The 11,895-nt window shown below is 40.6% G+C and overlaps 1 protein-coding gene across 1 annotated transcript; it reads left to right on the top strand.

Moving 5' to 3' along the window:
• Positions 1–929: 929 nt before the first annotated feature.
• Positions 930–8,469, top strand: LOC125750814 (non-POU domain-containing octamer-binding protein-like). The gene is made up of 10 exons (XM_049029086.1): positions 930–1,139; positions 1,818–1,954; positions 2,486–2,673; positions 2,760–3,061; positions 3,572–3,667; positions 4,121–4,317; positions 5,951–6,087; positions 6,966–6,996; positions 7,085–7,176; positions 7,707–8,469. Exons 2-10 carry the CDS (start codon positions 1,819–1,821, stop codon positions 7,827–7,829), a joined length of 1,302 nt encoding a protein of 433 aa, XP_048885043.1. The 5' UTR covers positions 930–1,139; position 1,818; the 3' UTR covers positions 7,830–8,469.
• The last annotated feature ends 3,426 nt before the right edge of the window (positions 8,470–11,895 follow it).

Below are 11,895 nucleotides of genomic sequence, written 5' to 3'. Positions count from 1 at the left end.
CGCTGAATCAAGTCGTGTTTTATACACGGTTAATTCTTTTTAATGATAATGAACGGTAAATTTATTAAGGTTCACGGAAACCAGAAACATTTCTGTTCTGTGGTTAACAGGCATCTCAAATCACTATTGTTGCCTTCATAACCGCGGTCCCTAAATCACTCCATTTATTGTTTGTCTTTGGGTTTACTGGTAACAAATAAAGGTTTTTCTTTTAATATAGACCTAAGCATTTTAAGTACGTCCTGTATGGGAAAGTCTCCAAGCCCCCTCATCGCTTCCCCGACCATGACAAACGTTTAGAAAATTATATTGTTTTGTATACGGCGTTTCCCAGCTCCTAATGATTTATACAGATATTAAACAATTTCCTTTTCACCCTCCAGTACAATAGATGGCAGTAGATACCTCGTCTCTGAGTCTTCATATATAAAAAAAACAGTCGGATTACAATTTCTATGGTACATTCGTCTTTCAGCAAGACACAAAAGGACGGGGTTGCCAAATCTCGTTCAGTAATGATTCACAAAACGATTTCGTCTAATTAAGGAGTTTTTCCATTATGTTTTAATCATAACACTACATATTCACACATCAAATGCACAAACAATACATGCAGTAAACCTTAAACAACGTTGTGTATATAACAAATCACTGTATCTCCGCTCACTTATCTCATATGTCTCTGCTGGCTTTGAAAATAAAGAAATTAGGGAGGAAAGAATGCAATCGCCAAATGGTTTGTTATATTAAAAGTGTAATATATATGGAAATAGGTGCGTGTATAGATCAATTTTGCTTGCAGTTATGGAAAAAAATATTTTTAGGAAGCTCCGTGATGTTGCTCGGGCTTTGTTTTGGCGGGATGAGATCCGCAAGCTGACCTGGCAACCTGGCAGACGCGGTATAGTTGAAGCGCAGCCTCTGGGGTCCCTTTCTTCCATTAAAGCGCCGGCCATGCAGCCGGAGGAAGGGGAAGTCAACCCGCTTTCACCTTAGCTACCGCCGCCGCGATATCACATCTGCCTATTCTGCTCGTCACCGATTCATTATCTCCGTATTTGCCGTCGTATTATAAGAAAATAACAACTTTGATTCCTCGCATTGCGTTTTTCCCCCTTCCTTCACATCGATTAAGGAAGGTATGTCGTTTTGAAGATGAATAGGGAGCCATTGCTGTCGTGTAGCTACGTATCCGGTGCACTTTTAGCGTGCTTAGCTTACGCTGCAAACTCCGGCTGCTGCTTTACAAAGAAACCGGATTGTGTTACTTCAAACGATACTTTGCATTAAGACTGGATTTTAATTGTTTTTTACATGTTTTTATTAAGTAACATGTTTTCAGCTATTTGCCGTGCTTATATGGCTCATGTTAACGAGTTAGCCGGAGAAAAGAGAGTGGTTACCTCGGTGGGTTACTGTTTGTTAAAGATGACGATCCGCATTGTTTAGTGTAGCCAGACAAATTTGCAAGGTAACCGAAAAATCATATTGTCTTGTTATTGACGCCGTCATGGTTAACTTAAGTTCACTATTGCACAATTATCTAACAATGGAGACGTGCTTTAGAATTCATTTTTATCTATATTATGTATTATCACGGCTTATAAAAACTTAACATTAATTCTGGTCCTCATTTGCTTTAATTCGAAGAATTATAGAATAGAATTAGTTTTGCGTAGATGCTTTCCCAGACTTGCTCTTTGCGGTTTTCGTATTTTTTGTGAGAAATAAATTGCATTAAAGCTTATGATGAATGTAGATTATAAATTTGTATGATGAATGTAGAATATAAATTTGAAGTATGAAAATGTCTTCAGGATGCAAGGAAACCGAGAGCCTCGACCCGAAGAGCAGAGTTATGGATCTGCCAGAGCGCAGGGCCCCCTGTACCAGCAGAATAAAGGGGCGAACCGCAATGGGCAGCATGCAGAAAACGCCAAGCCGACTAATGCAAGTAAGAGGCATTATTAACGGAGAATAATCTCGGTGATGGCAAAGTACACTCCCTTAATTCACTTAACATTTACTAAAAATACACTTTGCTATCATTTGCTAACAAATTTACAGTATGTTCGCCATTTGAGTGCCTTTTATGAAAACAAAAATGTCATATATTTGATTAATCAAAGTAACCTCCTCTAGCAGTTATAACCCCAGTGAAAATTCTATGCATTCTTTTCACAAGGGATGTTAAATACTGCTCTGTTTCATGGGATGAAACAGTTAATCAGTGCTTTTAAAGTTAAAGGACAGCCTAGAATTTGACTATGCCATCACCATATGACCAGTTAATAGTATTTCAGACATGCACTGTTACATGCTCTTTATATGTTATAGAGGAAACTTGACATTTATAGTTGTTCACTCAACTTTCCAGTGCTTAAGAAAAGTAGTAAAATAAATGGAAAAGTGGTAAAGACCTGTGTAGGCAAAAAATTAACCGGATGTGTGTATGCTGATGTAATTTTTTCCTCTTTACACCAAGCTTTAACAATAGATCTGCAGACCTTCAAGAAGCCTGGTGAAAAGACTTATACTCAGCGGAGCAGGCTGTATGTTGGTAATTTACCAATGGGGGTGACTGAACAAGAGGTGGAGAAGCTGTTTTCAAAGTATGGAAAACCTGCAGAGATATTCATTAATAAGGAAAGGGGATTTGGCTTCGTCAGATTGGTAAGTGATCTAAACACTTTTCTCTCCTTTTGTTTTGTACCTTGGGTATTTATTACTGATAATGTTTAACCTCATCCTCTCTGTAGGAGACCAGAACCTTGGCTGAGATCGCGAAAGCGGAGCTGGACGACACAAACTTTAAGGGCAGGCAGCTGCGCGTGCGTTTCGCTACTCAGGGAGCTGCTCTCACCGTGAAGAACCTGCCGCAGTTCATCTCCAACGAGCTCCTGGAAGAGGCTTTCTCCATCTTCGGCCAGGTGGAGAGGGCCATCGTCATCGTGGACGACCGGGGGAGGCCCACGGGCAAAGGCATCGTGGAGTTCACCAGCAAAGCGCCCGCTAGAAAAGCCCTGGATCGATGCGCAGAGGGGGCTTTCTTGTTAACTGCGTAAGTTCAGCGCCTTTCTTGCGAATGATTTAGTTCGTGTGAGAGTGTGAAGTCTCCATGCTCTGGTTCCAAGAACTGCAGCAGTTAAATATAGAACTATTTGGTTGGGTTAAAATGTATTTGAATAAATGTAGCGTTCTGTGGCTAGATTTTGGACAAATTACGGATCAATGCCTAGGAATTAACAAATCTGGTATGTAAGTATGCATTCGTCATATACAGTGATACATGCCACAGTTCCTTGTAGCAGTGTTGTGTACATTTGCTCTGCTACGATAAGAAATTAGCATGCATTTTAAACTTTATACGGCTCATTCATTTTGAATTGCACATAAGAATTCATTTGCGCTGTTACCTAAAATTGGTGCAGGTATCGCTTTATAATTTTTTTTTTAATATATGAGGAATGTGTACTTGCGTGCCAGTTATGTGCATCCCTGGCCATACCGGTAGTATTTGGTCTGCATCAGGAGATGATGGAAATGTTGCTGTTGCTTTTATTTTTTGAAGATCTCCAAGGCCGATTACCGTGGAGCCAATGGAGCAGTTTGATGAAGATGAAGGGCTGCCCGAGAAGATCATTAACAAAAACCAGCAGTTTCACAAGTCAGTGCCGTCTGTCTAAACCAGTGCTTCTCAACTGGCGTAACCTCAGGACCCCCATCCTTCGGCATTAAGTTGCAACCCATATTTAAAAACTTTGCAGCAAATTTATTGCATGAAAAAATAAACGTAGTGCAGTAAGAGAAGCACAATGCAAAAAACACAAGGAAAGTGTGACATTAGGGAAAAAATATTTTTTTTCCTAATTGCACACTCCGTGATTTAATGAAAATGGACTCACTTTTGGCTCAAGATCCATCAGTTGAGAAATGGTGATTTAAGCTCATTTGAAATATGCAGTTTACTAATTAGTGGTTTTAAAATGGAGGTACAGCCAACAGTACAACATCCTTGAGATTGCGCCGTGAAATTCTCGGTTCTGCCGTCAGCGTGAGATCTCAGCCATCTGTATCGCAGGAGGGGGGGGGAATAATGGCCGTGCACCGCGCCCCACAGGGAGCGAGAGCAGCCCCCACGCTTCGCCCAGCCGGGGTCATTTGAGTATGACTTCGCGCTGCGCTGGAAGGCTCTACTGGACATGGAGAAGCAGCAGCATGCGCAGGTGGACAGAAACATCCGGGAAGCGAGGGAGAAGCTGGAGGCGGAGATGACGGGGGCGCAGCACGAGCACCAGGTCATGCTGATGAGGCAGGGTGAGTGTGCAAGGCGGGGAGGCCTATCATTTGATGCTAGGTGTGTTGCAGGCCTTATTGAACGCACCACCAGCTGTGTTTATGGCAAAAACAAACAGGCTCTTTGTCATCGCCAGATTTATATTTTGCATATTTAGCAGACGTTTTTGTCCAAAGCGAGGTGAGGCAAATAGCACATTGAAAACATGTGCTGTTGAGTCGCCTAGGCATAGCTGTGTCTTGGCTGAGCTTCCAGTGAATGCTCAGGTACAGGTGTAAGCAATATAGGAGCAAAAGCTACACATCATCCAAACAAACAATGATAAACTTGGGTGACATCTGTGTGTTCATACTATCTTACCTTGTATACATTTCAGCCTGGTATATAGTATTTGATGGTACTTCTGTAAAGTGTGTAAATCACATAGGCTACTGTAAACTCTGTAATCAGAGAGAGCCTAATCAGGCTCAGCTTTGTGGAAGTTGAGCTCTAGGGAAGCTTGGAGACAACTCCTTGTTGAAGAGTTAAAGACCACGTTTCATTTATTGACACCTCTCCACTGATTCGATATCTCAGAACACACCATGGATCTATGGGAAATGTACTTAACTTTCACACTACTGTTAGTAAATTGCTTAACACTTGGGCAAAATTGCTTTGGATGAAAAACTCGCGGTCACCACAAGCAAATTTCTCTTCTACTTCGAAACAATTCTTCTTTTGACTAAGTTCCCTGTTGTAATGAAATGAATTTTATTTTAGCTTATTTTCCATCAGTTAAAAAAAAAAGTTGCAACTTTAGTTCCAGATAACTTTATTCACGTGTGCAGAATGAAAATTAAATAAAAGGACTGACTGGCTTACCTTTATCATTGGGGAGAAGTCCAACACGGGGACAGTACCATTTAAATCTTTTTGTTTTTTAGCTAGTCCTGTGTTATTGCGATCGCTTGTAGCAGCCATCGTTTTTCACCAGTAGGTTGACTTCTGGTGACCCACACTGTGCACTACAATACATCACTTCAAGAATCGAATAAGATTATTCACTGACCAACAATGCTGCATAAGAGCTTTCGGGGAATGTAAATAAGCATCAGGCTAGTAGTGGATGGCAGGTTGTGTACATTACATAGTACCTTTCATGGGAATTTTGGGCCTCGTCTTGCCTGAAATAGGCTTTAGGATAAATGACCAGGATTAACAGCTGGAAGATGGATGAATGGGTTAAGGCAGTGGCATTTTATTAAATTCTGTGAAAGTTTTCTGCACAACTGTAAATAATTTTAATGGTGTAATTGATTGGCCACAAATGTTTTCATAGGATGCTGTTTATTTTCATGTAACCAGATAGTTCCAGTTTTCACGGCCCCATTACAATCGTGTATCAGTAATGCCTGTTACTTCATTATTCTGTATTTATGGCTGTGAGTATGAAAACAGTGTTACAATACAGTTAACTGTCAGTTTTGGCATAACAAGCGGGACTAATGACATAATTATGCTACTTTTTTGATTTTGTCATTAAGACGTAGATTCTGGCACTGGTAGTATACCTGGTTAATTATTTCATAGTGCGTCCCTTCAGATTTACACCTGCTTGCTGGAGAGCTACTCTGGATGTTTCTGCATAATCCGCACGTTCTCCGTCCTCAGACCTGCTCCGACGGCAGGAGGAGCTCCGGAGGATGGAGGAGAAGCAGGAGATGCAGAAGCGCAAGCAGGCGGAGATGCGGCAGAACGAGGAGATGGCTCGCAGGCAGCAAGAAGGCTTCCAGGGCTTCCCCGAAAACGTGAGGCACTCGTCAGCCAAAGCCAGCCTCTGCCGCGTAGTATTTCAGTGCGCAGGTTACAGGGCTAGCGTTCCGACACGCTAGGTGGTACCTGTTTGTCCAGCTGTTCCTTTTCAGTAATCTCCTGCGTTTACCTGGAATGGTGACCAAGTTTAGCACAACCTAAACACACTCGCTGCAAAGGTGGAAAGTGCCACTACCAGATGCATAAAAATTTCTCTCCTTTTTTATTGTGGTTTTTTAAATGAAATTGAATTTAACAGATTTCTTTGCTTTGCTTTAAATGTAACTGCTGTAAAATGAAAGGAAGTTATAATTAACGGCAGTGATGGAGAAAATGATGCTTCCTGAACCATTTGCTGTGTTGTTTTTTTCCACGCCACTAGATGGTTCAAAGGAGGGCACAAAGCAAAAAGAGCACCATCTAGTGGGGAGAAAAAAATACAGCAAATGGTTCCGGAAGCATCGTTTTGTTGAGCACTTAAGGTGTATATTTAACCTGCAGTGATGTTTAATAGTATGACTGCCGCTGGGCTCAAAATTCAGACGAGGTCCCCCCACTTAATCAGTGTTACATTCTTCACATAATTTTAAAGAAGTTTCTCTATTTAGTTGTTGATCCTATAAGGATGACAGGCGTGGTGATATAGATGCATTAACATCAGTTATTCAGTATTGTTTGCTTGTTTAATAATGGTCATGTTAGCTTAATGCATTATATTCACTAGAACAGTTGGTGTAAATGCTTTGCTCAGAAGTGCAATTGCTTATTGCGCTCCCTGGTAATTGTTTCGGCTAATCTCACGTAAATGTTCATGTGCAGCAAACATAAATATCTATAGTGAATTAATGGCATCATTTATCTTTCTTCCCCTCAGAGACAGCAGGAGATGAGGATGCACATGGGAGGTAAGCAGATGCGTGTTCGCAGTGCTCCGGCGACTTGCCCGCAGCCTCTGATTCTCTTTGTGAGTCTTAATGGCATTAATCTTTCCAGGTCCAGGAATGGGACTGAATAGGAGCTCGATGGGAGGAAACCCCCTAAACGCAGGACCGCAGAACATGCCAGCTGATTCGAAACCCTTAATGGTAACGTCATCATCCCAGTGTAATACTTTCAGAAGTTTCCTGTGAATCCTTCAGCAAGAAAGACTGAATGTATTGTAATTAGGGCTGGGCGATATCGTATCTATTATATCGTGCATGCACAATAATCACTAGGGCTTCACATGAAATGTGAAACATTTGGCTGGACGCCAGCTTTTCGGTAGTATATGGATGTTAGTTTATGCCCACGATTTGGTAAGTTTAGCAGTACGCTTAAAATATTACCAGTGCCCAAAGGTTTGCTGCATGTGGACTGAGGTCAGTTAAATGATGTCCTTCATTCAAAGAAAGATGGCTTGAAGTGATTTTATTTTTTTTTTTTGCTTTTTTGAATTTAAGTAAATATGAATATGTGAAATGAAGGTGTCAAGTCTCAAACAGTTGGAATTGATATTGACGCCTCAAGTTACCCTTTGGAATGAAAGGGTCTTTTGAAAATGCCTGTAGGTAATGTAGCTGATCTGTCGAGGCTGCTGAATTTCCCAGGCTTGATACTCGTCTCTCCTCCACAGCACAACAACTTCCCAATGGAGGGAGCTGGAAACAGTGCTATGATGGGGGCCATGCCAGGAGCCATGCCTGGCTTTCCCAGGGGCCCCCCCGGACCCACAGACTTCAAGCGCCCCAGATTTTAGGAAATGCTCACCATACACTTCTTCATTCTCAATTTTACAAATATTTTTATACATCCTTTTTATACAGGGTAAAATTTTATTTGGCTATTGGCAGTGATTTTTTCTTTTCAGTCCTTTATGAACTGTCTTGCATTGGGTGTTTTTGTTTTACACCTTTAGTTTAGAGCTAACCTTTTATTCTAACGTTTTTTTGGTTTGTAGTAATTTTGTACATCTGAGTAGTCCCCCAACCCCCAGATATCATACACATTCAACAGACCCCCCACAGAAAATAATAAAATTGCCTGTCTAGTGTTAAATGTCTTGATGTATATTACAAGTGGTACTCTTTCCAAATCTTGTACTTCTCTAAATAAACACTGGATGGTGGTAGTGAATCACTAATACAATATGACACAGGTTGTATTATAAAGTCAAATATGACAGTTCAGGATTTCTTAATCTTGGTTCCTGTGTATGTCTGAACATTAAGCTTCTTAATTGCGCTTGATCAACCTGTCACAAAATACTGATCCTGATCTGACTTAAAAATGTGTTCAAAATGAGAGAATTACGTTTGGCTTAATAATCCTCAAGGTGAAAAGGTTTTGATTGATTTATGGCACCCAGGCAAACTAGTAAACGTTTAGTGTGCAAGTTGCCTCGTTGTCCTTGGGTGTTTTGGTGATTAAAAAAAAATGCTGATTCTTCTGCCCTGACACCATTGCTAAGCTTAATTTAGGAACTCAGGTGGGACAAGAATTGGGACACCATGCTTTCACGGCCTAGAATGATCCCACAACGCTAATCAGGTGATTACGCTTTCTTGCTTGTTTACCAAATATGTGATTTTTTTATTCTTTTTAAATGTCTCAAAATTTGGTTTTCAAAAGCAGGCATAAGATGTAAGGCACAGAATTAACGTCATTGTTCTTGTCTGCTTTTTGGAACGATCTCACTGTGGTTTTTTGGTAATACTTTTTAATAATAATTCGTACTTTCTCTGTAGTTGAAAGCAAGCTGGCTGCTAAGGGCAGCCATGCATAGCAGTGCACAGGGGGTTAAGGGCCTTGTTCCAAGACCTGTAGATGTGAAGAGGCCAGGCTTGAACTGGTGACTTTACAGTCACAGAAATAGAGCCTTAGCCCACTGAGCCCCCCGTCATTAATTAGGACAGACTCTGTCTCTTTTGGACATAAGGCTAGAACTTATGTACCACTGATGTGTTCTTTAACGTCACATGACAGGTTCCTGTATATCATCTATGTGTCCTGATTTGTTGAATCAGAGACCAGTGATGCTGTATATATCACCTATGTTTTAATTATACTGGCAGATGTTTTGAAAGAGGTTCAAGTATGATTAAAAAAACATTCAGCTCTGGTTATATCCAGGATCAGAGAAACTACAGGTGAAACTGATGCCTGGTGTATTTCTGGACAAAACTACAGGTTCAGAGTTAGGCGTGTTATGCATTCTTACATGAGGAACTCTCAAGGAAAAGACATTAGAAACCTAACTACGAATGCATTTAAAAACTACAGATAGTGAGTTCAGCTAAGGATGGAGCGAAAAATGAAAATTCTCTCAAATGGCTGTCAAAATTTCTACGAAGTAAATTTATTTGAAATGCTAACGTGAGTTAATAGTATTAACTTGTTGATATGTTAGTGGACAGTACAGTAGAGAAGATCCTTGCTGAGTTTTACTGGGATTCTAGAAGGGGACACAGATGCTCATTTACCTGATGGACTTTCCAGTAGGTCTGTTAGAAAATACAGATAAATCAAATGAAAATGTTGCTCACAACTAATCACAAAAGTGCACATTAAACGAATCTGCGTAGGTAACTTGGGACCGATTAGCCAAACATTGTATGAAATGAAGGGGCGGCATGGTGGTGCAGTGGTTAGCACTGTCGCCTCACACCTCTGGGACCCAGGTTCGAGTCTCCGCCTGGGTCACATGTGCGGAGTTTGCATGTTCTCCCCATGTCATCATGGGGTTTCCTCCGGGTACTCCGGTTTCCCCCCACAGTCCAAAAACATGCTGAGGCTAATTGGAGTTGCTTAATTGCCCGTAGGTGTGCATGCAGGACTGAATGGTGTGTGAGTGTGCCCTGCGATGGGCTGGCTTCCCATCCTGGGTTGTTCCCTGCCTCGTGCCCATTACTTCCAGGATAGGCTCCGGACCCCCTGCGACCCAGTAGGATAAGCGGTTTGGCAAATGGGTGAATGGATGGATGTATGAAATGATTATGTGTGTATAGGGGTGGAACTTCAGAATTTTTGCTACTGGTCATCTGGGCTAGTTCAGTAAAGAAGTTAAGAAGGTCAGTACATCACCAGTCATCCAGCTATCCAAAAATATCCTCATTCTTGCATCCTTGCCATTTTAAGTGAACATTAGCACGCATCGGCGATGCATGAAATCTATTCCCTTTTTTTTATTATGCGTTAACTTGGACGCTTTGTACAAGTTTTCTAACCAGTTCTGCATATCATTTTACAATTAATTTACTGAAATAGCCTACCATTAAATTAATAACGTAGGTTTATCAAAAATTGCTACTCTATAGTGGCAAATGGTTGGAATGCAAGAAAGCTTCAAACTTACAGTACATGTCACGTATTCATGTCTTAAAGACGCTATACTAGCCTTGGGCAGAAATGTCATTACATCCCATCCAATTCACACGGTGGCGCCATTTCCATGTTTTAAACCATTTTTTTCTGCAATACGTAAAGAATGAATGAAGCCATTCGCTCCGGGGATGTTTGATAATTTAATAAGAAATTAAGCCGCGCAGGACGACGGCAACATATGGAGCATATAACTACATTTCAGATACGTTGAAATTACACATCAAGCTAATAAATCATTTAATATCAGTGAGATTGGTATCTTTATTTGAAAAAGTTTTGGATAGAAGTCCATGTTATTTGCATAGAAATATAAGAATTTAGGCAAAACAGATAAATACCAAAATGTATTTATTTATGAATATCCTAATACACATAGCATCAAACTTACTCAAACATATCTGGTTCATATAAGCTACTGAAGCCTAATTTATATAGATTTTAACACAACACACATTGCTTTGCAATTACATTGGCGTTTGTAGAAAATTCAATAGGCAATAGTACAAAACATAGGCTCCTCTTTGACAGCGTTTCGCCTGTGTATGCCTAAGAAAATCTATAACAAATTACAGAATGATTAGGTTAGTGTGCACATTTTAACCGTTGAAATAGTCAAAATTAAAACTCATTTTTATTCCACTTACGGGTCACACTTACACAAATCTCCAATGACTGCTGCATTGGCTGTGATGCGTCGCGTAAGCTGGAGTGTCATGCATATTCAATGCAAGTGTGAAAAAGAATAAGACCCAATCTGGAACTTGTCTCAAAGGTCGACGCACATGTATATCACACGCACACAAAATAAAACACGCACGGTTCACACTGACATCTCTTGTGAGTGAGAGCATGAGTACCGTAGATGCATGTTGCTCCACACCTCCGTAAAGCCTTCAGCGGTTTTAGACACGAGATTGCTGTGTAGGATATTCTCATCTCTATTCTATTTCTGAAGAAGTAGAAATTACCACTCCCTCATGCCTGCGTATCGGGGCGAGAAGACATTGATGAGAAAAGCTACAGAGATTTTTTTTCAATCGTGATTAACACACCGCAACTCATTACTTTTCATTCAAGTTTGCACCCAAATGGATTTTTTAACTCAGTGTGTAACGACAGATTGGATACATGATACATACAGGGCGATTTCGTTAAGGCACGAAGTATGCAAGAAATGCAAGGGTAAAATTAACAACTGCAAACGTGTGGATAATTACACATGTTCCCGTGTCTTAATATTTTAAAATGACGCCAAATTAAAATCACAACTCACCGGAATAGCAGGCAAAGCGCCGCTGCGTTTTAGCAGATACCATGTATTTGCGTGCCTTAACGGAAAAAGTTAAATGTTTTCAGCCTCGATCCAGCTGTTCATTGAATACATGCATTTTATTTTGAATAGGTTTCCATTTTTGCGGAAGAGGAATATCATAATAGTGATT

Source organism: Brienomyrus brachyistius, chromosome 10, assembly GCF_023856365.1.
Source record: "Brienomyrus brachyistius isolate T26 chromosome 10, BBRACH_0.4, whole genome shotgun sequence".
Lineage (NCBI taxonomy): Eukaryota > Metazoa > Chordata > Actinopteri > Osteoglossiformes > Mormyridae > Brienomyrus > Brienomyrus brachyistius.
This window is presented reverse-complemented; position numbering and strand designations above follow the sequence as displayed.

Coding starts and splice junctions, on each gene's coding strand:
- LOC125750814 (XM_049029086.1), top strand. CDS start 1,819: ATGCAAGGAAACCGAGAGCCTCGACCCGAAGAGCAGAGTTATGGATCT. Junction 1,955..2,485: donor CGCCAAGCCGACTAATGCAA/GTAAGAGGCATT, acceptor CTTTACACCAAG/CTTTAACAATAGATCTGCAG. Junction 4,318..5,950: donor GGTCATGCTGATGAGGCAGG/GTGAGTGTGCAA, acceptor CTCCGTCCTCAG/ACCTGCTCCGACGGCAGGAG.